Source organism: Gossypium raimondii, chromosome 10, assembly GCF_025698545.1.
Source record: "Gossypium raimondii isolate GPD5lz chromosome 10, ASM2569854v1, whole genome shotgun sequence".
Lineage (NCBI taxonomy): Eukaryota > Viridiplantae > Streptophyta > Magnoliopsida > Malvales > Malvaceae > Gossypium > Gossypium raimondii.
In genome coordinates, this window is record NC_068574.1 from 26,815,577 (window position 1) to 26,841,462 (window position 25,886).

General features: G+C 33.7%; 3 protein-coding genes and 1 long non-coding RNA gene across 8 annotated transcripts; 1 reads left to right on the forward strand and 3 right to left on the reverse strand.

Moving 5' to 3' along the window:
- The first annotated feature begins 10,982 nt into the window (after positions 1 to 10,982).
- LOC105776814 (F-box protein SKIP14) lies at positions 10,983 to 14,392 on the forward strand. Of its 5 annotated transcripts, XR_001128091.2 has the most exons (4): positions 11,187 to 11,594; positions 11,702 to 12,087; positions 13,925 to 14,054; positions 14,155 to 14,392. XR_001128091.2 is itself a non-coding variant. In XM_052621874.1 (3 exons), the coding sequence occupies exons 1-3, from the start codon at positions 11,110 to 11,112 to the stop codon at positions 13,937 to 13,939; spliced, it is 465 nt and encodes a 154-aa protein (XP_052477834.1). In that variant the 5' UTR covers positions 10,983 to 11,109; the 3' UTR covers positions 13,940 to 14,392. The 5 variants fall into 5 exon arrangements, 3 of the variants coding, with proteins under 3 accessions (XP_052477834.1, XP_012455180.1, XP_052477835.1); XM_052621874.1 differs by lacking the exon at positions 11,187 to 11,594 and adding an exon at positions 10,983 to 11,173 and having other exon boundaries at positions 13,925 to 14,392; XR_008189817.1 differs by lacking the exon at positions 11,187 to 11,594 and adding an exon at positions 10,986 to 11,173 and having other exon boundaries at positions 11,749 to 12,087; positions 13,925 to 14,392.
- Positions 14,393 to 15,044: 652 nt separating this feature from the next.
- On the reverse strand, positions 15,045 to 15,628 carry LOC128033777 (uncharacterized). The gene is made up of 3 exons (XR_008189818.1): positions 15,571 to 15,628; positions 15,369 to 15,474; positions 15,045 to 15,235 (listed from the first exon to the last, which is right to left on the reverse strand). It is a non-coding gene; the product is annotated as an uncharacterized LOC128033777 (long non-coding RNA).
- A 296-nt stretch (positions 15,629 to 15,924) lies between these two features.
- On the reverse strand, positions 15,925 to 19,057 carry LOC105776812 (receptor-like protein 19). Its single transcript, XM_012599724.2, has 2 exons — positions 16,504 to 19,057; positions 15,925 to 16,357 (listed from the first exon to the last, which is right to left on the reverse strand). Exon 1 carries the CDS (start codon positions 18,255 to 18,257, stop codon positions 16,536 to 16,538), a length of 1,722 nt encoding a protein of 573 aa, XP_012455178.2. The 5' UTR covers positions 18,258 to 19,057; the 3' UTR covers positions 15,925 to 16,357; positions 16,504 to 16,535.
- Positions 19,058 to 22,846: 3,789 nt separating this feature from the next.
- Positions 22,847 to 24,515, reverse strand: LOC128033923 (receptor-like protein 7). The gene is made up of 2 exons (XM_052622425.1): positions 23,485 to 24,515; positions 22,847 to 23,039 (listed from the first exon to the last, which is right to left on the reverse strand). The coding sequence occupies exons 1-2, from the start codon at positions 24,513 to 24,515 to the stop codon at positions 22,847 to 22,849; spliced, it is 1,224 nt and encodes a 407-aa protein (XP_052478385.1).
- Positions 24,516 to 25,886: the final 1,371 nt, after the last annotated feature.

Sequence of the window (25,886 nt, forward strand, 5' to 3'; positions counted from 1 at the left end):
CGATCGAGTATCATAGTGGTGTTTGGTAGGTTGATTGGTTTCCAGATTAACTGAGGAGTGATTCAAATTAATCAGAATTCTTTGATGTATTTTTTTAATGCATATGAAGCAATGCAATGCATGAAATGAATGCAAAAAGGTGTCAATTTTGATTCAATTCCATTTAAGAAAACTTTACTAGAAATTAAATTCCTTTACATAAAGTGAATTACAAATAAGACTTTGCCCTAGTACCCAGAACTCTAATCTTTCTAAGTAACAAAGCTAATTTTTGCCCCCGATCCGATTCTAACTCATACTTCACACTCAGCATGTCAGCCTGTACTGCTAAAATTTGTATATGACTACTTCTCGAATTTGGACCACAGCTTCCTCCATAAGATGATCTCTGCTCCTAACTTGACTCTGAAAGTAGTGGAGCTGTTCATTATTACGACTTTCATTTGCTTTCAGGTACTTGATCTGGATCTCACAATTTCGCAGTGCCATTTCTAGCTCTTCGATTCTCTTCTTCATTTCCTCAATCTTGCTCAAGCTTGCTTTCAACTCTATTACGGAGTTTCGATTTTGGTACTGACGAAGTGATCTTTCCAACTAGGTCACCCTATCCTTTAATTCACCTTTTTCCCTTTGGCTATCTGACAAACTCTTTTCTAAAACCTCATTTCGCATCTGAACCTCTCGAAATTTCTGCTCCCATCTATCAGCTTTGCCTTTTTCTTCTCAAATTTCTTCACGCCACTGTTCTGAGGTTTTTCCTACCCAGTAGTTCTCATTGACCGACGCAACTTTTTATAATCTGTCTTCAAGCTATCCAACTCCTCCTCAGCCTTATTTTTCTCTTTCCTTAATTTCTCAATTTTGAGCTTATGAACGTCTATATCTAGCCTTAATTTCACCTTCTCTTCTTCCATTTGTTCTATCTTTTTCTCTAACTCCGCATTTCTTCTTTCAAAATCTTGTTTTATGATTTCCAACTCAGAAGGGACGACCCGCAAATATTCCTCTATTGACTGGCTATTTTCTTGATTTATCTTGGGTATATTATCGTTGATTCTCCTAACCCACCATTCATTATACTTAAGAGTTGTCATTGGACCCACAGCTAACCTCTTCATCCAGAAAGTCTGTTTTCATGCAGTAGATATCTCTTGAATCTTCTTTCTATAACCATCATCTCTGTACGAAAATTCACAATCAGCTATCCCTTGGGTCGCAGGTATAAATTGCCTTGACCTATACTGCCTTAGCACTAACAATGGGGCATATCCAACAGCTCCCTAAATTCTAAGCAGTGGAACCCAATCGAAATTACCACACCTATATAGGATCTCGGCTGGAAGTAACCAAGGAGCTCTCCACTCGACGTCTTCCTCTTGAAGATTCTAAAGAATTGCCATCCACTTTTCATCTGAAATATCATCTCTCCTTGGTGTAGCTACAATCTCCTTTAGTGCCGAATAACCTTCAGAGAAAACTCGATATGAAACCTTGTCAACTTTCCAAAAGTGACTATGAAACCATGCGAGTAAGAGCTGTGCACATCCAATGAATCTACCCTCTCCCGTTTTTGGGCATGCACTCAATGACCTGAAAGTTTCTACCAAAATCGCTGAGATTGGTGTAACCCTCTGATCAGACCAGTCGAATAAATCGGTGACTGCTTCATCAACATGCCCCAAGGTTTTAGGGAAGACAACCAAGCCATATATGCTTAAAACAAAGACATCTACCCTCTTCCTCACGTCTGGGTGCGTTAGAATTGCATCTTTCAAACTCCTCCAAGGAACACACTTACTATCTCCCTTTTGCTTAATCCGTGCAGCAACCCACTGCTCACTCATCCCTATTATACTCATCAACTTCTTTGAAAAGGTTGGCACATTTATCGCTCTCGAGTAAACCCTAACCACTTGAAACTTTGAACATCGGAGTAAAATCGCATATTCTTCTATCGTAGGCACCAAATCGACCTTCACAAATGTGAAGCAGTTGTAAGCAGGATTCCAAAATTGGGCGAGGGCTCGAAATAAATACTTGTCTACCTTCACATCGAGCAAATAAGGTAAATCCTCATAATTATTATAAAATAGCTGTCTAACCTTGTCATTCCACTGATCCCAGATTTCCTTCAACTCTTGCAAATTGTTTTGAGTTACACTGATGCGCGTAAATTTAATAATATTAAAAATATAATATTTTATATTAATTTTTTAATTTTTTTTAAAAATAAAATAAAATTTATTATCAATATAATAATATTAAACTTGATTTAAGTTAATTTTTATATAAAAGTAAAATTATCTATTGAGGAGCTCTTTTCCGGAAAATGACTTGTGCTTTTCAAAAGGGTAAATCATTTTACAATGAAAAAGGCTTATTTTCCGTTGACCTGTAAGTCATTTTCCGTTGACCAAACTGTTTTCTGTGAAACAAACACAGAAAAATGCAGAAAGTATTTTCCGTAAAACCTTTTACATGTAAACAAACAGACCCTAAGGATATCCTATGATGGTAACAAACTTATGATAAGGTCATTGGACGCGCACTTATTCAGTAGCTCTCATAATGGTATAAAATAAGGGAGAACTCAATCACAATATTATGGTGGAATAACTTTATGACTAAATAAGTTTGTAACTAATAGGCGAAAAGTTGAAACTTAATTACAAATTATTTGAGCCTTAATTATATATGTTCAATTGGTCCCTCCTCTAACTCGATGAAATCATAAATGAATTGCATGTAGAACCAAATGAATATAAATGAATGAAAATGATGAATTAAGATAAATGAGTCGCATTCACAAATGAATGAGTTTTTCTCACTAAGTACTGAAAATGACTTGAAAATTAATTTAAGGTTTTTCAAATTATCATTCAATTAATTATAATTAAATGATTGACTTTTGAAAATATTATTAGATTAATTAGTCATTATGAATCTATTGAATAATGAAACTAAATATATTTCCTTATAGATTATTTTATGGTAAAGTTGACACGACTTTAACGAAATTAGAATTGAGTTGAGAAAATTATTTAATTGGTAAAATTAATATAGTTAACCTAATTAATTAATTAATTAATTTTTAATTTTGGGAAACAAAAATAAATATTAGGTTAGATTAAATTATAAAGTGATGGGTTAAAAGTCTAAAAAGCATATATAATTGAACCCAATACATGAGAAGCTCAAATTCCCCTCCCTACTCTAGTTGAAGTAGGATTGTGTTTTCTATTTAAAGAATATCATTTTACAAGGGCTTGTTCAACCATGATTCTTCTATCTCTCTCTATAAATAGAGAGCACCGGTAAAGCTATTTACAACATTGTTTTATACATTGTTATTCTGCAGAAAGCAGTAGAGATTTATTAGCAATAATAAAATCTATTTTTTTGGAATTACGAATAGTTACCGGTTTCATAAAAAGAGAATTTACTTTCATATTAAAAGTAAATAAATTGTTTTTGATTTCTGTTATTTGATTCGTGTTGTTCGAGCTTACACTTGACACAATTTGTGGTATGAGAATAGTAGAGAAGTTCATTCAGTTGAAAGTCATCATTGACTTGAGTCCACCTCACACAAATCACAAATACTATTCTGGTTTAGAATTTATTACTATAAATGTCACAAGAGAACCGAAGGGGGACCAACACTCCTAAGTTGTCTCGACTTTATATTTATGCTTAATGTTTGATTTTACTAAGTCAATGCATCATTCAAATCTTTTTGTGGTAAAATAACATTTAAGAACGTCTAACCAAAGACTTTAAATAAAGGCGCTTTTATAGAGGCAACATCGTGGTCAAATAATATTATTTATTATTTTCTTCTTCTCCTTTTCATTGCACAACACATCTAATTTTAGCTCATTTGCATTCTTTATTTATATTTTATTTGGAGCCTATTCATTTTTAAATCTTTTTTTAGTGTTTTTGATGTGTAGGGTCAAGTTGGAGGAGTGAAACAAGCTTCAAACGAAGTCTTAAGGCTGAACTGGGATAAATAAAAAAAAGAAACAATTTTATAATTTGTTTTTATTTAATACTTTTTTTCAATTTTACTATATATATATATTTAATTCTCTCTTAAAAAGGATTTTATAATTTTATTATATTGTATATTTTTATTCTCTCTAATATATGTATAACCTTTTTTTTTAACAATCGCATTATAGGTTTTGATCATATATGTTCATTTTTATACAAGATGTCTAGAATTACCCATAGCCCCCCAACCCATAAATAGGAGTATAATGCGCTTTAACGCAGTTGAACCCACGTCTTCCTACATTGACAATAATGCCCATACCAATCGAGGTAATACTCAACCGACTATAGCTTTTTTATTATCAATAAATAATACTAATTGAAAAAAAAACCCAACACGTGCCCCAATCCCCTTTCTTTTCCCTCTCTCCCATTCCCTATTGCCCTACACATCGCGTCCCTTAACCCCATTTCCCCCCAGATCACACGCACCCCATTTCCCCCTAGATCACACGCCCTTGCTCGGGTTTCGGCGCACCAGCGCCCTTCTTCAAGCAGTAGTTGCTGCTCTAGCACCCCAAACTTCGAGTTCCAGCCTCGCCCAGCACCCGCTCACCTGTTTTGGTGCCCCAATGTATGATTGAACGCCCATATGTCTGCACCCCTGCATTGGACGATGCCTTGCGCTGGCGGAGACTCTCTCAGCTTAAAATTTTCAGTGTTTTTGGTGGAGTGTAGGGGTGAGCGTTCGATCGAATCGAATCGAATGAAAAAATTTCAAGTTAATCGAGTTGATGAATCCTATTTTATCATCCTAACTCGATTTGAAATTTTCTCAAATCGAGTCGAGTGAGATAGAATTTGAATCAAATCAAATATATTTGTTCGAGTTAAATCTTTAAAAAAATGATTTTGAGTCCTTGTAATCATTGTCACCCAACGTAATCAAGTTTGTCCACCGTAATCAAATATGTTATTAACTTTCATCCCCTCATAATTTATTTACTAATCTTTTATATACAGGTTAGCTTCTTTGCTTGCTTAGTTGCTTCAATTATCTTCTGATTTTTGTCGCTATGTATTTTAAAATTAAAAACATATTATATGTAAAAAATGTGCTTTTTTAATAAAAGTTATCTTAAAGATAAAATGTGAAATTGATACCAACATAAAATTTTAATACAAATATTTTATAGTATAATCAATAATTTAATTTTAACAAAAATATAAAGATTCAATATGATTAAACAATTCAATAATATAAATAGTATAAAATGTGAAATTTAATTTAATAATATAAATAGTAGATAAATAAAATTATTACTATTTAGGTGTAAGGATTTTTTGAATGATTTTAATTTTTGATTTGGGGGTAAAATGTGAGAAGTAATAGTTTAGGGGAAAATAAAAATTTTGGGGTTGAGGGAGTAAATTTTGGGGGGAAGGGAATGGTTTTGGGATAGAAGGGGGTAGGATGGGAGGGGAGTAAAAGTTTTTGGGGTTTAGAGAGTAAAATTTTGAGGGAAAGTAAATGGGGAGAGTAAAATTTTAGGGGAAATATTCAAAAAACAAATCGGGGGAGGGGGATGAATTTGGGGTAGAAAGGGGGTGGGATGAGAAGAGAGTAAAAATTTTGGGGGAAAAGTGGGAGGGAGTAAAAGATTTGGGGCAAAGTAAAGAGGTTTGGGATTTTAGGTTAAAAATATAAAATATTATAGTTTGGTATTCCATTTACTCGAATTATTCGAGTTATTCAAATTTGAAAACAAACTCGATTCGAACTCGAAATTCAAAAAAAATTCGAGTTGACTCGAATAATTCGATTAATTTGAATAACTCGATTCATTCAACTCGAAATTAAAAAAATTGAGTCGAATCGAGTTTTGTTCACCCTAATAGAGTGGACAGCCCAAACTCATGTTTTAAGGGTATTTTATTTATTTAAAATTTTATATTTGATATTGTATCCTATATTTGACCTCTTAAAAGTTGTTTTACTTGTTTCAGATATTTTTTTTTCCCTTGAATTCAAGAGCAATAAAAGAATAATTTTTATAATAGATCAAGGGAACGGTTTCGAAAATTTGGTCAGATCATTTTAATTTATTATTTAATATTTTTCTCATTAAATTTTTATTGATATTAGACTTATTTATTGAACACATGAACAAGAGAAACAGACATGACTACGACCTTAATTCATGAACTACACGTTATTAAATTTTTTAATTATTTTTTATTTGATTTTGTGTCGTAGGTATAATCAGATACCTTAATCAAATAAATCGATGATGCTTCAAATAAAAAACTAAAGATAGGTATAATCAGCTAGTCAAGTCAATTTAACATTGCATGCTTCTTTTTAACTGTAATTTTTTTTCATGATTGTTAACATTTTAACTTTTTTTATTTTTACATGATGTATATAATTTGCATGAAATTTTATCTCCATCATATGTTAAAATATTTTTTTATGCTCTTGAAATTTATAAATTTATCGTAATGAATATTTTGAACTTAAGTATGGATAAGATCTATTTAATGAGTCTCAAAACGAACTAGCACTACACCAAAACAGGCTTTTAGCGGCGTTTTTAGCGGCGCTTGGACAAAAAACGCCGCTAAAAATCAAGCATTAGCGACGCATTACGTAAAACGCCGCTAAAGATCGAGCCGCTAAACGAATCGTAAGCCAAAAGTTTTCTACCCTTCGAGGCTTTAGCGGCGTTTTTGAAGAAGCGCCGCTGATGCTCAGATCTTTAGCGGCGTTTTTGAAAAAGCGCCGCTGATGCTCAGATCTTTAGCGGCGTTTTTGAAAAAGCGCCGCTGATGCTCAGATCTTTAGCGGCGTTTTTAAAAAAGCCGCGCAAAAACATTTTATCAGTCTATTTACTATTTTATTTTTTTTATTTATATTAATTAAAATTCAAATTATTTTTAATTGAATATTTGTTAAAAATGGATAATTTTGAAATAATGACACGTAGAAATAATTTGAAATAAAAAATAGAAAAATATTTGTTAAAAATTGAGAAATTAAAATACTATTATTTAAAATAATTTTAAAATTTTTTGGGTACATAATTGATTGATTTTTAATTTATATATTAAATAATTTCAAATATAATTGTAAAAGATACGATAGTATTAATTTTAAAATATTTAATTTGATTATCATTATAGTTTAGGGTTTAATATATATGATTTAGGGTATATATATATGGTCAATTTAGGATTTAGGGCCGATTTAAGGTTTATAGATTATGGAATTAGGGATTATGGATTAGGGATTTTGATTTAAGGGTTGTGATTTAAGGTTTATGGGTTAGGGGTTAGAGGTTTAGAGTTAGGGATTTAAGGTTTATGGATTCAGTGTCAGGTTAGGGTTTAGGGTTTAAATTAATTAGTGTGTTTTAATTTATATATTAAATAATGTTTAGGGGTTAGAGGTTAGGGATTTAGGGTCGGGTTAGGGTTTATGATTTAGATTAATTAGTACTTTTTAATTTATATATTAAATAATGTTTAGGGGTTAGGGGTTAGGGATTCAGGCTTGGGTTAGGGTTTATGATTTAGGATTTAGATTAATTAGTGTTTTTTAATTTATATATTAAATAAGATTTAGGGGTTAGTGGTTTGGGGTTTGGGGTTTGGGATTTGGGGTTAAGATTTAGGGGTTTAGAGATTCGGGGTCGGGTTAGGGTTTAAGATTTAGATTAATTAATATTTTTAATTTATATATTAAATAAATTCTTATATAATTGTAAAAGAGTAATAATAAAATTTAAATATTATTAGTTTAAAATTGATATGCATTATGGGTTGTGATTTAAGGTTTATGGGTTAGGGGTTAGAGGTTTAGAGTTAGGGATTTAAGGTTTATGGATTCGGTGTCAGGTTAGGGTTTAGGGTTTAAATTAATTAGTGTGTTTTAATTTATATATTAAATAATGTTTAGGGGTTAGAGGTTAGGGATTTAGGGTCGGGTTAGGGTTTATGATTTAGATTAATTAGTACTTTTTAATTTATATATTAAATAATGTTTAGGGTTAGGGTTAGGATTCAGAGCTTGAGTTAGGGTTTATGATTTAGGATTTAGATTAATTAGTGTTTTTTAATTTATATATTAAATAAGATTTAGGGGTTAGTGGTTTGGGGTTTGGGGTTTGGGATTTGGGGTTAAGATTTAGGGGTTTAGAGATTCGGGGTCGGGTTAGGGTTTAAGATTTAGATTAATTAATATTTTTAATTTATATATTAAATAAATTCTTATATAATTGTAAAAGAGTAATAATAAAATTTAAATATTATTAGTTTAAAATTGATATGCATTATGGGTTGTGATTTAAGGTTTATGGGTTAGGGTTAGAGGTTTAGAGTTAGGGATTTAAGGTTTATGGATTGATTGTCGTGTTAGGGTTTAGGGTTTAAATTAATTAGTGTTTTTAATTTATATATTAAATAATGTTTAGGGGTTAGAGGTTAGGGATTTAGGGTCGGGTTAGGGTTTATGATTTAGATTAATTAGTACTTTTTAATTTATATATTAAATAATGTGTAGGGGTTAGGGGTTAGGGATTCAGGCTTGGGTTAGGGTTTATGATTTAGGATTTAGAATAATTAGTGTTTTTTAATTTATATATTAAATAAGATTTAGGGGTTAGTGGTTTGGAGTTTGGGGTTTGGGATTTGGGGTTAAGATTTAGGGGTTTAGAGATTCGGGGTCGGGTTAGGGTTTAAGATTTAGATTAATTAATATTTTTAATTTATATATTAAATAAATTCTTATATAATTGTAAAAGAGTAATAATAAAATTTAAATATTATTAGTTTAAAATTGATATGCATTATGGGTTGTGATTTAAGGTTTATGGGTTAGGGGTTAGAGGTTTAGAGTTAAGGATTTAAGGTTTATGGATTCGGTGTCAGGTTAGGGTTTAGGGTTTAAATTAATTAGTGTGTTTTAATTTATATATTAAATAATGTTTAGGGGTTAGAGGTTAGGGATTTAGGGTCGGGTTAGGGTTTATGATTTAGATTAATTAGTACTTTTTAATTTATATATTAAATAATGTTTAGGGGTTAGGGGTTAGGGATTCAGGCTTGGGTTAGGGTTTATGATTTAGGATTTAGATTAATTAGTGTTTTTTAATTTATATATTAAATAAGATTTAGGGGTTAGTGGTTTGGGGTTTGGGGTTTGGGATTTGGGGTTAAGATTTAGGGGTTTAGAGATTCGGGGTCAGGTTAGGGTTTAAGATTTAGATTAATTAATATTTTTAATTTATATATTAAATAAATTCTTATATAATTGTAAAAGAGTAATAATAAAATTTAAATATTATTAGTTTAAAATTGATATGCATTATGGGTTGTGATTTAAGGTTTATGGGTTAGGGGTTAGAGGTTTAGAGTTAGGGATTTAAGGTTTATGGATTCGTGTCGAGTTAGGGTTTAGGGTTTAAATTAATTAGTGTGTTTTAATTTATATATTAAATAATGTTTAGGGTTAGAGGTTAGGATTTAGGGTCGGGTTAGGGTTTATGATTTAGATTAATTAGTACTTTTTAATTTATATATTAAATAATGTTTAGGGTTAGGGTTAGGATTCAAGCTTGGGTTAGGGTTTATGATTTAGGATTTAGATTAATTAGTGTTTTTAATTTATATATTAAATAAGATTTAGGGTTAGTGGTTTGGAGTTTGGGGTTTGGGATTTGGGGTTAAGATTTAGGGTTTAGAGATTCGGGTCGGGTTAGGGTTTAAGATTTAGATTAATTAATATTTTAATTTATATATTAAATAAATTCTTATATAATTGTAAAAGAGTAATAATAAAATTTAAATATTATTAGTTTAAAATTGATATGCATTATACAATAATTGAATATAAAAAATTATAAAATATGCGAGCTTTGGTGGCATTTATAGCAAAAACGCCGCTAATATGTATTAGAATTTTTCAAAACAGTGTCGTTTCATTACAAGAATTTAATTTATTAGTGGCGTTTCTTCTGTAAACACCGGAAAAGGTAACATTAACGGTTTTTATGACTAAAAATATTTAATCTAAACCATTTGATATATTTAAATATTAGATTTAAAAATTAATAAGTAAAAAAATGTAACAAATTGATACGGATAGGTAACTATTTATTTTGGATATATAGGAGCAAATTATAACAAATAAAATTAAAATACAAAAACTAAAATCATTCCACATTGAACATCTAGCAAAATAATTATATTTTAGTTAGGAAAAATATTTCTAATAAAATAGAGATTAGATCGAAATGAATAATACAAAATCATGATTAACGTCTCAATCTTTAATAGAAATTTGATATGTGAAAGAATAATTGCTTATATTGGATAATTCTAACTTAATAATTAATTACTGACCATTTAATCATTTTTCTTATTAAAATATACGATATTTATTTTGAGAGTACTTGATTTTTTTATAAGAATTCAATTTATAAAAATAATAATAAATGTTTTATAAAATCACTTAACTAATAATTTTAACAAGCAAAATAAAAGATTTTTAGCATAGCAAAACAAAGTCGTTTTATTCCAAATGAAATAATTTTTTAGCAGCGTTTTTATAAAAAACGCCACAAAAAATAATTTTACTTTAAAAAAATAGCTCCATTTTATATAGCAAAATAGTGTCATTTTATTCTAAATAAAATAATTTTTTGCGGCGTTTTTATGAAAAACGCCGCAAAAGTTAAGCAATGTGGCGTTTTTATAAAAACGCCACAAAAAAAATTTACTTTAAAAAAATAGCGTCCTTTTAACATAGCAAAATAGTGTCGTTTTATTTTAAATGAAATAATTTTTTGCGGCGCTTTTGACAAAAATGTCGCAAAAGATCAGCAATAGCGACATTTTTATTAAAAACGCCACAAAAAATAATTTCACTTAGGCGCCATTTTGTAAAATTCCCTCCCAACTTTCCCCCCAAAATCCCTGATTAAGAAAAAAACCCAAAAGCTTATTAACTCTGTGTTTTTTCCTTTCTCTCTTTCTCTTTATTGTGTTCCTGTTCTTGCTTTTGGTAGTCTAATTATTGGTTTTCCTCTTTTTCTTTTGTATTTTTTTTTTCAAATGCCATTTTTCAAATCTTTTCCTTTGAATTTCAGATCCATTCAGAGTGCTGAAAAATATCCAGGTACTTCGGTATTTTTCAATTTCGCATTTTATTTCCTCCAATCTTTGAATTTAGTTCCAATTTATCGTCATTTATTTGCTGAATTAACTTGTAAAATAATTGTTAGAACCTAGGGTTTTTTTTTTATGTAGGGTTGTTTTTAATTTTAGTTGGAGAATATATTGTGGTTTGATTGTTTGTTAGGTTTTGATATTCATAGGGTTTTTAATTAGCTAAGAATTTGAAACTATTGAGCTTCGTTAAGCTAAGATTAGTTCATCAGGTAGCAGTTAGTTGCTACTTTTGCTAACTCTTTTGCTAACTGTTTTTTGCTCAGTACTGAAGCAAAGAGAAGTGTGAATGGAAAATATTCTTATTGCTAGCTTTTTACTTCAGCATGAGTTGTCAGATAATGCCATAGCTAGTTGCATTGAAAATGAAGGTCGCGCCTTTATTTTCAATTGTTTTATTCCCTGTAACTTAGTTTAGTCTCGTGTTAGTTTTTATTTGTATTGGGTAGTTTGACAGGGGTTTTCCATTGTAATTTAGAGGATGTTTTGTCTTTTGGGGATGAAGATATGGTTTCGGTTGATCAGGAAAATGAAGAATTTCAGGACTGTGAGGTTCGTGCTGAGGGACATGAAGGAACCCCTCATGAAGCTCTTATTTTGGCGCTTGGCTATTTGGGTGTGCGGGATATTTTTGTTATTGAGAATGTTTGCACATCTCTGCGATCTGTAGTTCAGAATGATCCTCTTTTATGGAGGGATATTCACATAAATCCGCCACTGAATGAGAAGATTACGGATGATGTTCTTTTACAAATAACTGGTAGAGGCCAAGGAAGCTTGCAATGCTTGAGCCTGGTTGATTGCCAAAGGATTACTGATGAAGGTCTTAAGCATGTCGTTGAAAATAATCCAAAGCTAATCAAGGTAATTTATTTGCCCATACCCTTATGCTTAAATATGTTGGTTGGTCTTCATTTGGGTTAATCATATTATATCTAATAATTATATAAACTGGAATATGATGGATCATGCATTGATGGTATAGTATGATTTAATATCTAGCAGAGTGAAATTGCTATTTGCTCTCTGATTTTGGTTTTATGTGATGATGATTATTTCCTATAGATTGATTCAAAGAAATTATCAACAGTTATGAATCTAAATCCCAGCAGTAGTTATATGAACTGGAATATAACTGAATATGCGTATTTCAGCAGAGGGATATTACTATATACTCTTATTTCTTTTATTCATATAGACTAATTGTTTGCTACATGTTACTTCAAAAGAGGCAAATTATAGGCAGGTATAAATCTAAATCCCTGTTCCCTACGGTTTTTAGACATCCGCAAAATGATAAATGTATATTCTCTCATTATATGTGAATATGTCAAACCAAAAATTACCTTTTTCCTAATAGAGGCATGTAGAAGAGGAGGATTTCAGTTTTCTATGCCTGTATGTTTTATGCTCAAGTAACACATTTAGTTCCAATGCATTTACTGAGTGGCTTAAACTGGAGCTGTGTTGGATTAAATATTTTAGCTTCTATTTTGCTAATATAAGAGACCAATTAACTGTGATTTGTTGTTTTATTTCTTTCTATTTATCTTCACAGTTTCATCGTTGTTCTATTTCTGCATACTTTCCTATGTTCTTTCCATATTTTCATATTTGTTGTTGTGGAGTGGGTATCAATCCCAATCTTTATCCAATTACAAGATTTAATTTGTAAGAGTTAATAAACATAATTAAATTATTGAAAAGTAAAATAAAATCTTAAATTTTGGAAAATTAACCTTGTTTTGAAGAATGACTAAAATATTAAATACAAGTAAAGAAGTTAATATAAAATTTTAGTCAATTATCTTATTTCAGATTAATACCTTTTAAAACAAGTTCTATCTTTTAACATAGAAAACTAAATTAATGCTTGATTTTTAGGTTATAATGTATGGATGCATGGGTCTCAATTATCATTAATAAATAATAATATTATACATCATCATTATTAAATAAAATAAAATTTATCAATAATTTTATTTAATATAACTAAATATAATTATTACAAATAAATACTAATATTAGAAACTTTAAATTATTGTCTATTGTTTTATTTCTTAAATTCTCATGTTTATGTTTGGGCAATTATGAAACATTAGATATTAAAGGTACTAAAGCTATAATTTTCCTGCGTCTTTGTATGCCAACCATGTGCAAGGCTCATTAGATATTAAAGGTACTAAAGCTATAATTTTCTTTATAATTGTTTCATCTTCACTATATAGTTATGTCTGCAGGAGAATATAACGTCTAGAAACATGCCCTTCAGCTATATTTGATGTTATACTTTTTATGCCAACATTTTCCCTGATTGTTTTGTAAATAAAATGAGAACTTGAACTCTTATTCTTTTCCTGCTTTGGCTTTATGCTCATTTTTCCAGTAGACTTGATGCAAATATGGCCATGAGAATTTAGGCTCTTATTGGTTGTCACTTTTACTCCTTCGTTTCTCTAGTTGATTTTTGCTTCCTAAAAGGTTGCTAAAAAATAAATCTAAAAGAGAGAAGCAAAGTCGTAATTGATTGAGAATATATAAATGACTAGAATACTATAAAATTTCTAGTATGATTGTTCACGACCAGCTTGTTGTGAAAGCATTTGTTTGCTATTTCCCCGTTCATTTTTATTCTATAGTTAAGTTGCTAATTTTATTTTCTTATCTACTTGTGTATCTGAATGATGTTTTATGAATACAGCCATGCTTCCAATAATGTGTTAGATGGGCTGAACATTTTTGATGGAACTGATGCTCATTACTTCCACACGGGGTCAAGGGGTCACCACTCGGTGTGGGATTCTCGCCTTTTTAATTATGGAAGCTGGGAAGTATGTACTTCTACCTAAACATTTCTTAATGAATAGCTTGTTTAAAATTTTGGCTTCCTCCCTTCCAGTTGTAAATATTATTTCTTAGTTGTTGCTTTAGGTATTGAGGTATCTTCTTTCATATGCAAGATGGTGGCTGGAGGAGTATAAGTTTGATAGGTACAGATTTGATGGTGTGACTTCAATGATGTACAAGATTTCCTTGATTAAGTAAATGTATTATTTATTTGAGTAAGAAAATGCATTTTATGTTTTATTACCTTGCATATGTATTATTTATTTTAGTTTTGATTCTAAATTTTTATTTTTACTTAAGAGTTCTAACTTTTGGATTTTAATTGTGTTATTAATGTATTATTTTAAATTCTAAATTTAAATTCATTAAATTTTATATTTAGTTTTCAAGTTAAATTTTTGTAGAAAATTTAATTTAAATAATATTTTTATTTATCCTTAAAAATATAATATTTATTATAGAAATAAATATTATTTAAAAAATTATTTTTTAAAAGATATGTTTTTAGCGGCGTTTGTGGAAAAAGCGCCGCTAAAGGTCTTGATCTATAGCGGCGTTTGTGGGAAAAGTGCCGCTAAAGGTCTTGATCTATAGCAGCGTTTGTGGGAAAAGCGCCACTAAAGGTCCTGATCTATTCAAATGTTCGCGGCGTTGACAACAGCGGCGTTTTTTGCGGCGCTTTCAAAAACGCCGCAAATACTTTTAGCAGCGTTAAAAAGCACCACTAAAGGCATAAAAAAACGCCGCTAAAGACCTGTTTTGGTGTAGTGTAGTAACCCGACTGAGTGTAAGTGCTTGGTTATCTTTTACGTTGGCTTAAAAATTTGGTGTTTCCTAGTATACCCAGGGAAATCCCAGCAGTGATCACCAAAATTATTATCTTATTTATTTTAGAAAAAACAAAGCATGTACATAAATTAATATAAGATTAACTCATTCATAATCACACAGAAATCAACTTTCTACCTTCCAATGAATATTTGAAATAGAATTTTGCAGTGCCACCACATGAATTTAAGATTGATTTTATTCACAATATCCGAAGATGCTTTCATACCATCTCCATTTTAACATATCAACAATACAATACTATTGCATTCAAAATCATTTCATAATTCAGTCTTCATAACCACAGTTGCAACACCATGGCAGTCAAACACCAAATCTGCAGTAGTTTACCCAAAAAAATTTGTCATTTCTAAATCAGATTCATCAGATCTATAAGAAAAATACACCAGATCCATCGGGTAAAAATTTGAAAAGTAAAGCAGCAACAAAATTGGGGGAAAAAAAAGTACCTAGCTCTTGGTGACAGAGTCATAGACTATCGCTTCCTTTATGAACAAGTACTTCCACCGTCTTCAACTACACCATACTGTCCTGATGAAATTAGACTCCTTTTCTCTAAAATTTACGTAAATAAGTTCATTTAATGGGATACTCATTTAAAATTTAATGGGATACTCATTTAAAACATTCAAACTCATGACTCATGTTTACCTCAAATACAACTCATTCATCGAAGAGGATTGATCACCGAGATGTCATCTAGTTTGGTTGAACAAAAAAAGTTGTGTTATACGGATTCTACAAAAACATTTGTTCATTATGGATTAGTTAGTCAGAGATCATAAGCTTGTGACAAATCGCAAGGATACTAAATACAACCAACTCTTTTGTACACATAAGCTCAATTTAGTAAGAACAACAGATGAGGTTAAGCCAAAGAATGAAAATTAAGGGTACTCATCTAATAGGCAGCTTTTGCCATTTCATTTTAATGCTAAACTTAAATCATTTAATCGAGTAGACAATATTTTAAGAATGTGGTTCTTTCAATTTTAGACCCTCTTAAAAATATTTAATTTATTCACACCCTATAGGTTGTTTATGCATGTGTGAATGCAGAGGTAGAGAATAGGTTTGAGGAAAACCTGTCACCTGCAGAGAAGCATACGCACTTGGATTTGAAATTAACTACTACAAAACCATAAATGCAGCAAACAATGGGTTTCCTTCAAACAAAGGTCTCTTGGATCAGAAACCTCGATCCACAATAATTCACTGGTATATCTCTCTTCATCTCCACCAAGATGATGGAATCAATATCTCCTTCTTGTCTTGGACTCATCTTTGCATTACTCTCCCTTTCACCTATCCCCTTAGCCAATCGCTATGAAAGTCCAACGGTACTTCCAGCAACTCTTTATGTTATTTACTCCTCAGTGCACAGTTCTCCACACGTTTACTGATTGTGCTAACATACGACTGGTAGTAGTTCCCTGCACTGCAAATAGTTGCAAAATCATTGATAATGAAAGGAGTAAAGGGTGTCATGTATATAAAGAATCTGAATGCTATAATAACAAATATAAGCAACTTGTAAAATGAGACCTAAAAGTTTTTAATTATCAAGTACTTTAAAATGCTTACCAAAGGACATTGGAACTTCAGTTCTGATTGAGTCACCTAGATCTTCTCCGTTTCCGATTCCAGTTCCGAATTAAACTAGCCATCCATTTATTTCCGAACTCATTCAGCACTGTATATCCAATAGAAAATCCTATCACCAATCCACATCCATACCCCATCAACACAACTTTCCAAACAGATAAACCATCTATCCGTGAATCTTCACCCTCCTTTGGCGGCAGCATTTGCAAATCAACTTCATTGCATTTCTTTGTCAAAGGAACCCCAAACAATCTTGGGTTTCCTCTGTAGGAATCATTTAAAAATGTACCAAATTGTTTGCTCTGGGGAATGCTTCCATCAAGTTGGTTGTAAGAGAGATTCAACACTGCAAGAAAAGTTAGGCTTGTAAGCTGTGGAGGAATCTTTCCGGAGAGACTGTTTTGGGAGAGATCCAATGACTCGAGCTCGGTTAAGCTTCCTAGTGCTGAAGGAATGGGGCCAAAGAAGCTGTTGTAGGACAAGTTTAGCACATGGAGTGACTTGAGGTCTTGTACTTCTTCTAATATCCTCCCATGAAAGTTATTATTGGAGAGGTCGAGACAAGTAAGGAGGGTTAAGATTTTCGGGTAAAAAATTCCGTACCCTCTATTCACAATTGTCACCGAATCTTGATAATAATAATTATCTCCAACATATCTTGGCTTAGCTTTGTTGTCATCAATCACCATCATTCCCCTCAAAGATTGGAAAAATTCAACAGATATCTCACCTGAAAAGTTATTGGAAGCAAGATCTAGTATATGTAGCATTGGGAAAGCATTTCCATCTCCGAAAATTTTAATGGAACCATAAAATCTATTGGATCTTAGTATAAGAACCTTCAAGAGAGGCAACTTCACTAACCAGTAAGGAAATGTACCATGTATCATATTTTTCCCAAGATCCAAAACTACAAGGTTTCTGCAATTGGCTAAAGACCTTGGCAACTTCCCTTCCAAGTTGTTCCCGTTGATTTTGAGTGTCTTTAGCTGATGAGTGGCTTGGAAGAATTCAATCGATAGTTGACTAGAAAAATTATTGGAAGCAATGTCTAGTATTTCCAATGCTGAGAAATTATTTTCCAAATGTTTAATTGGACCATAAAACCTATTTTCTGGCAGTAGAAGATCCATCAAGCCAGGCAAGTTTCCCAACCACAAAGGAAATGTGTCGTGAAGAGTATTGTTTCCAAGGTTTAAAAAGTAGAGCATTGTGCAATTGGCTAATGACCTTGGCAACTTTCCTTCCAATTTATTGTTGGAAAGATCCAAATACTGCATACTTTTCTTCCACGCCCAATTTGGTACTGCCCCGCTTATGTTGTTATTTGAAAGGTCAAGATATTGTAAGCTCTCTTGACTCCTCAGAAATGCTGGAAACGTACTTATATTACAATGTCGCAACCACAACGAACTCAGCATTGGAAAGGAGGAATTCACATCATCAAAAGGAAACTGATTTGGAATATCAATCGCATTGGAAGAAAGGTCTAACACTCCAAGTGTGCTCTTCCACAACCAATTTGGAACAAGACCGTGGAATCGATTGTTAGAAAGATCTAGGGAAGTCAACTTGTTTTGGCTTTTGATGAATTCTGGAAATTCAGTAAGGTTGCATGAGCTTAGCTCTAGTGTCTCTAATTGGGGAAAAGTACGGCTTTTGTTGTGGCTTCCAATTAACAAGCTCATGTTGGATAGGTCGAGAAACGTCAAGTTGCTGAGTTGGAAAAACATGTCAAACTTTAATCGGTGATCACTAAAGCTGTTGTATCCAATAGAGAGGTCTTGCAATGTTGAAAGAGTAAATAAAGATGAAGGTATTGATCCAGAAAGCTGGTTCCTTGACAAATCAAGAGATGCAAGATTTGGAACTCCAGATCTATGAAATGGAGGGATTGAACCATTGAACTTGTTACGACTTAGTTCCAATCTCACAAGGTTACTGAGATTTGCAATTGATGCTGGAATGGATCCAGAAAGCTGGTTGAATGACAAACCAAGAGATGCAAGATTTGGAACTCGAGATCTATGAAATGGAGGGATTAAACCATTGAAATTGTTATCACTTAGATCCAATTCCACAAGGTTACCGAGATATGCAATTTGTTGGAGCTAAGTGTAACAAATAGCAAGGTTCAACAAAAAGCTTGCCGAGCAAGAATCGAGACTTGCGGCAGAAACAAAGAAGAAAAATGAAATAAATTTTAAGCAAAGCTAAAATAGAGAGTATATGGATGAAATCTTGATTGAATTCATTCATTTTTTTGAAAATGGCATAAAGCCTATATATACAAGCTTACAACTTGACAACTTAGTTGGAATACAACTAAGTTTCATCATTACATCCACTTAAAATAAATCACCACCTACTACCACTAACAAACTTAGTTGGAATACAACTAAGTTTCATCATTACATCAACTTAAAATAAATCACCACCTACTACCACTAACAAACTTAGTTGGAATACAACTAAGTTACATCATTACATCCAAATAATAATAATAATAATAATAATAATAATAATAATAAAAAATAAAACATATGATTGCTACATGCTAACCATTGCTTCAATACTCCTCCTTGGTTTGCATGGAGCAAACACCTAGCTTCCTTCTTAGACATTCGAACCTTGTGACATTAAGGGCTTTAGTCAAAATGTCTGCAAGTTGATCCTCAGAATTACAATGGATCAGCTTCACTTCCTGAGCTTGCTCCATTTCTCGAACAACATGCAACTTGATGCTGAAATGCTTTGTTCTTCCATGGAACACTGGATTTTTAGCAATTGCAACTGAAGATGGGTTGTCACAGAAGATCTCAGTAGCTTCCTTTTGATGCACTTTCAAATCAGCTAAGATTTTCCTTAGCCAAATGGCTTGGTTGACAGCACTTGCAGCTGCCACATATTCTGCTTCAGCAGTAGATTGAGCCACCAGACTTTGCTTCTTCGAGCTCCAGCAAAACATGGCTGAACCAAGGTTGAAAGCATACCCTGAGGTGCTTTTCATGTCATCTATCGAGCCAGCCCAGTCACTATCAGTGTAGCCAACCAGCTTCAGATTTCCTTCCTTGCTGTAAGTTAAACCATAGCTCAAAGTGCCTTTGACATATCTAAGCACTCTCTTAGCAGCTTGTAAATGCTTTTTATTGCAACAATGCAAGAACCTTGAGAGCAATCCTACAGCATACATTATGTCTGGTCTAGTGGCAGTTAAATATAACAGACAACCAACTAGACTTCTGTAGGTTGTTTCACAAACCTTCTCAAAATCACCTTAGCTCGATAGTTTTTCTCCAACAGCAACAGGTGTTTTAGTTGCTTTACTATTTTGCATGGAGAACTTGGTCAGAATCTTTGTGGCAAAGTTTCTCTGACTTAGAAATATCCCATTTTGTGCTTGAGTCACCTCCATTCCAAGGAAATAAGACATTTCCCCTAGATCAGACATTTCAAATACTTCCTGATCTTGGTCTTGAAATCGACCAAGATCGCTCGATCTCCTCCTCGTCACCAAAGAAGTCATCAACATATAGGGACACAATGAGCTGTGTTTGTGTCCCTTGCTTCTTGACATACAGTGTTGGCTCACTCTTGCTTCGATCGAATCCCAAATTAGTCAAGTAGCCATCGATACTACTGTACTAGGCCCTTGGAGCCTGTTTTAAGCCATATAGGGCCTTCTTCAGTTTGTAGACCATATGCTCTCTGCCAGCTATCTCAAACCCTTGTGGTTGTTCAACATAGATCTCTTTATCTAAGAAACCATTCAGAAAGGCTGATTTCACATCGAGTTGATGGATCTTCCACTCAGTTTGTCCGCTAAGGCAATCGAGAATCGATGGTGTCTAGCCCGCCATCGGTGCAAAGGTCTCCAGTAGTCCAGCCATACCCTCTGATCGAACCCTTGACAACTAGCCTTGCTTTCAGTTTGTTCAAGGTACCATCAAGATTCTGCTTGGCTTTGTACACCCATTTCACCCCAATTATCTTCCTTTTGAGTGGCCTTTCAACTAATTCCTGTGTCCGGTTCTTCTCAATCATGCTAATCTCCTCACCATTGCTCGCTTCCACTCTTTTTGAGCTTGACCTCTTCAAAATTGCTTGGTTCATTTATGGCTACATGAGCTCTTTCATAAATCTCACCAATGGTCTTGTTCCTCTAATCGGTTCATCATCAATGTCCATTTCAGAACATTTTGATCCGCTCACTTGATCTTGAAGTCCTTCTGAAACTTCCTCAGGTTCATGTTTTTCCCAGTTCCAACATGACTTTTCATCAAATACCACATCCCTACTGACTGACACTTTCTTTGTTGAAGGATCCAAGATCCTATAGCCCTTCTTAACAGTGCTGTAGCCCACCAAAATACCAGGTCGAGCCCTTTCAGACAATTTGTCCCTTTTGACAGCAGGTACATGAGCATAACAGATGCATCCAAAGACCTTCAGATGAGCCAGTGATGGCTTGAATCCAAACCAGGCTTCGAATGGAGTCTTCTGATCCAAGGCCTTGGTTGGAAGCCTATTTTGAATGTAGTTTGCAGTGTTAATCGCCTCACTTATAGTGCTTTAGGCGATTCTTCGAATCATCAAGCACCTGGCCATATCCATCAAACTCCTATTCTTCCTTTCACTTACACCATTTTGCTGAGGTGTATATGTGTTGGTAAGTTGATGTTTGATGCCTGCCTTATCACAGAAGGCTTGGAACTGAGCTGAGGTGTACTCAGTCCCATTATCAGACCTTATGGACTTGACTTGCAACTGTTTGATCTCAAAGCAGAGCCTTGAACTTCCAAACACCGAGGTCGCCTCGATTTGCTTTTAGGAAGTAAAGCCAGCAATATCTTGAAAATCATCAATGAACAAGATGAAGTACTGTTTCCACTTAATGACTCGATCCTCATAGGGCACACACATCGGTGTGCACCAGTTGGAGTTTTTCGAGGCTCTCGTGCTTGATTCGAGGGAAATGGGAGTCGGCACGCTTTCCTAGTGACACACTTCACACACATCATCATGATCCATTGAGTTGATGAAGTTTTCACCAAGTCCTCTCGACCATTCGAGCCATCGATCCGAAGTTGGCATGTCCCGTCTTTGATGCCAAAGCTTGATTCATCGATGTGACTGTGTAGGCAATGTCTAACTCCCTGGTCCAGTCAACTACAAAGCTCTTATTAGCCATAAGAACTGCCATCAGCTTGGATCCACTTGGATCATTGATTTGGCATTGGTTGTCTTTGAACACAATGAATAACCTTTCTCCAAAGAATCGAGCTATCTTTGAAAGGAGTTTCTGTCAATTTCAGGCACCAAAAGCACATTTGAAATCACTTTGGCACCTGTGGGGGTGCATATCAGCACATCACCCTTGCCTTCAGCTTGAATAAAATGTCCATTTCCTATCTTGACTTTAGTTCTACAGCTTCTGTCTAAAGACTTGAAGATTGTAGCATCAGGTGTCATGTGGTTGGTGCATCCACTGTCTAGGAGCCAACCAGATGAGAACCTTTCTTGAGCAGCTGAGCATGACACAGCAAAGACTTGCTCCTCTTGGTCACTGTCCTCCTTAGCTACTCGAGCCTCAGCTTTCATCTGTTGAAACTGACTCTGCCTTGATTTGGCCTTGCTCTTGCAGACTCTCTCAACATGACCCTTCTTTTTACAATGCTGACATACATCATCTGGATTGAACCAGCATTTTTCTTTTGGATGACTAGCCCTTCTGCAGTGCTTGCAAGTCTGACCATCTTTTCTTGCAACATCAGTCCTTGGCTTGTCTCTCCAGGCCTTCTTGCCTTTGTAGGCAGCGTTTGTTCTTGCCTGAAAGGCACCTTCTTGATGCTCCTCCAGTCTGCTTGCTCTTCTTTGCTCTTGAGCATATAAAGCATTGATCAACTCTGTCAGGGAGATGGTGGACAGGTCCCTTGAGTCCTCGAGAAATGAGATTTTTGCCTCATACCTCTCGGGCAGAGTTGCAATAACCTTCTCCACTATCCTAGCTTCCTTGAGCTGCTCTCCAAGGAGCCTAATGCTGTTAATCACAGCCATAATCCTGTCAGAGTACTGCTTGATAGTTTCTTCTTCCTTCATCTTCAAATTCTCGAAATCTCTCCTCAAGTTCAAAGAATTCTTCGCCTTGTCCTCTCGTCCTTGAAACTCCTCTTGCAACTTGTCCTGTGCTTGTTTTGGTGATTCACAGCCATAATCCTTGTGAAAATCACATCCGATAATCGAGTTCGGATGCAAGACATGGCTTCTGCCTCTTGGTCCTCTCATCAAGATGTCGCCTGATTTGAGCCATGTTGGATTGCCTCTAAGTGGCTCGTTCAACATCTGAGTTGACTACCTCCCATGATCGAAAGCCTGTAGGTAGGTCTTCATTTTGACCACCCATATGTGGTAGCCTTCTCCATTGAAGACTTGAGGTGCGGTGGTGAAAAGCTTGATGAAGCCATGAATTTGTATAATGATCCCTTAAGAAATAAGCTCGATACCAATTGTTGGAGCTAAGTGCAACAAATAGCAAGGTTCAACAAAAAGCTTACCGAGCAAGAATCGAGACTTGCGGCAGAAACAAAGAAGAAAAATGAAATAAATTTTAAGCAAAGCTAAAATAGAGAGTATATGGATGAAATCTTGATTGAATTCATTCATTTTTTTGAAAATGGCATAAAGCCTATATATACAAGCTTACAACTTGACAACTTAGTTGGAATACAACTAAGTTTCATTATTACATCCACTTAAAATAAATCACCACCTACTACCACTAACAAACTTAGTTGGAATACAACTAAGTTTCATCATTACATCAACTTAAAATAAATCACCACCTACTACCACTAACAAACTTAGTTGGAATACAACTAAGTTACATCATTACATCCAAATAATAATAATAATAATAATAATAATAATAATAAATAAAACATATGATTGCTACATGCTAACCATTGCTTCAATACAATTGATGCTGGAATAGATCCAGAAAAATTAGCACCTGTCAATGACAACACCTCTAAAGTGTTGTTAATTGGAAATTCTGGCAACTGACCCATGAGACGTGAGTTCCATGAAATATCAATTCTTTGAATTTTGGGCAATAAGAAAAATTCTGCTGGAAAATGCCCACTCAAATTGCAATGTGCTAAAATAAGAGAAACCAATGGAGAAGAAATTTTCGAAAACTTGGGAGGCAAATAAGAGATTGTATTAGAATCAAGGTTAATTTTAGAAAGATAACGAAGCTTTAAGAGTGATGAACAAAATGGACCGGTCAAACCACAGGCTGACATGCTTAAAACACTCAGCTTAGGAAGTGACAACGATGTGGTTTCACACCATTGACTACTTTGACTTGAAATATTCACTCCATCCAAATACAGCTCTCTGAGAGACCTCATGTTCTTCATGAATGTCTTGAAGTTCGGTTTCTCTAGTTTCAAAGCAGGGTAAAATGGATCATAACTTTGATCATTTCTTCGATAGCACTCACGTTGGTAAGATAGGTCAAGAGAGACTAACCTTGTTAGGTATGAAATCCCCTCCGGAATTTGGCCATGAAAATATGAGGCCGAGAGGTTGAGATGAGTTAAATTTGGGAGTTTTCCAAACCCATACTGAAACAGAGTGGTATTAAAATTGTTTCCAGCAAGATTAAGGCGTTGGAGGTGATGGAGATTGAAAATGGAGTGAAGGCTGCCTGAAAGGTTTTGGTAACTGAGATCAATCCCAATCACATGACCAAGAGCATGGCATGTAACTCCTTTCCAAGAGCAACAATGGGTGTTGGGATCCCAAAGGTCAAGTTTGGAAGAGAAAGTGAAGTTTGGGGCGTAGTAGAGATGATGTTGCAATTGTAGGAGAGTAGACCTCTGGTCAACAAGGCAACGGTTTTGGAGATTAGTATGAGAAGATGGGTGAAGGGAAGTGGAGGAGGAGAAGAGGAAAAACAGTGCAATTAGGATACCAAGATTCTCCATGTTTGGTCTTTAGACAAAAATAAAAGGGTGAATTGTGTGCAGATTCAGATTTTGATATGCACCATATTTATAGACAAAAATGAAACCGTGTTGATTTAAGTGAACCATTTTTGTTCAAGTTTAAGAAAGATGCATGTTTTCAATACTTTGCCCCACACTTTACTCGTCAAAAGTAATATTCTTATTAATTGCATCATTAATTGATAACACAAAATTATAAAACTACTATTATATATATAATATACTAAAAAGGAATTAAGAAGGGAGTGAGCTATGGAGCTCAATGTGAGTTCTATTACAAGACCAGTAATAATAAGAAGTCATACTAAATAATAACGTATAGAATAATTACAAACATCTAGCAAATTAGGGAATTGGTTTTTCAGATTAACCCTCAATAGTATCTCATAATTCATAATAGTAATTTTAGAAAGTTAGAATATCAGTTTACTCAACAATTTATACACAAATGTAAATCCATCATCACAAAATATCCAGTTTGTATGCGCATACTTTATGAATGTCATACAGTTTCAGTTTAACAAAAAAGATCCTACCCCTTTGCTACACACCACACGATGAGTTCCCCAAAACTCATCCAATGTCACACCCTAAAATAGGGCATAAGAGTTTTAGGCGTATTTTAAGAATTTTAGCCTTAGAGTGTTCTAAATTTTGCAACATGATGTACCAGTAATGTTTTCAATATAATTTCTTTTATAATTGTGTCTTTGTAGAGGTTCGGATGGACTGCACGGAGACCATATATGCATTTTATTTTATATATGTGGCTGTGTTCGAAATTTTGCAACACAATGTACCAGTAATGTTTTCAATATAATTTCATTTATAACTGTGGCTTTGCGGAGGTTCGGATGGACTGCACGGAGACCATATATGCATTTTATTTTATATATGTGGCTTTGCGGAGGTTTAGGCAGATTATACGAAGAATGATATTAATGGTGTGTGACTTGTAAAAGTTTGGGCAGACTGAATGGAGAATGATAGTAATGGTATTCCGCTTTGCGGAGGTTTGGTTGGCTTGTACGGAGAATGTGTGCACATGAATATGAAAGCCATTTACGAGTAGTATAAAAGCCCTCTATGAGTAGTATGTGACTTTGGAAGTCTAAGGCTTTAAGTCATATATGTGAAATGCAAGTTGTAACACTCCATACCTGGCTTGGACGTTAAAACCAAGTCTGGAGACTACATTAAATCAACCATAGAAAACAAACCAAGTTTAATTGTTTAAAATTTAACAATCGAAATCATTTATAAGCTTAAGTCCAACGTAGAAATCCATTTTAAAATTTGAATCCGCAATAAATGCATAAAAGTACAAGTCCTAATGAAAACGTTAAAATA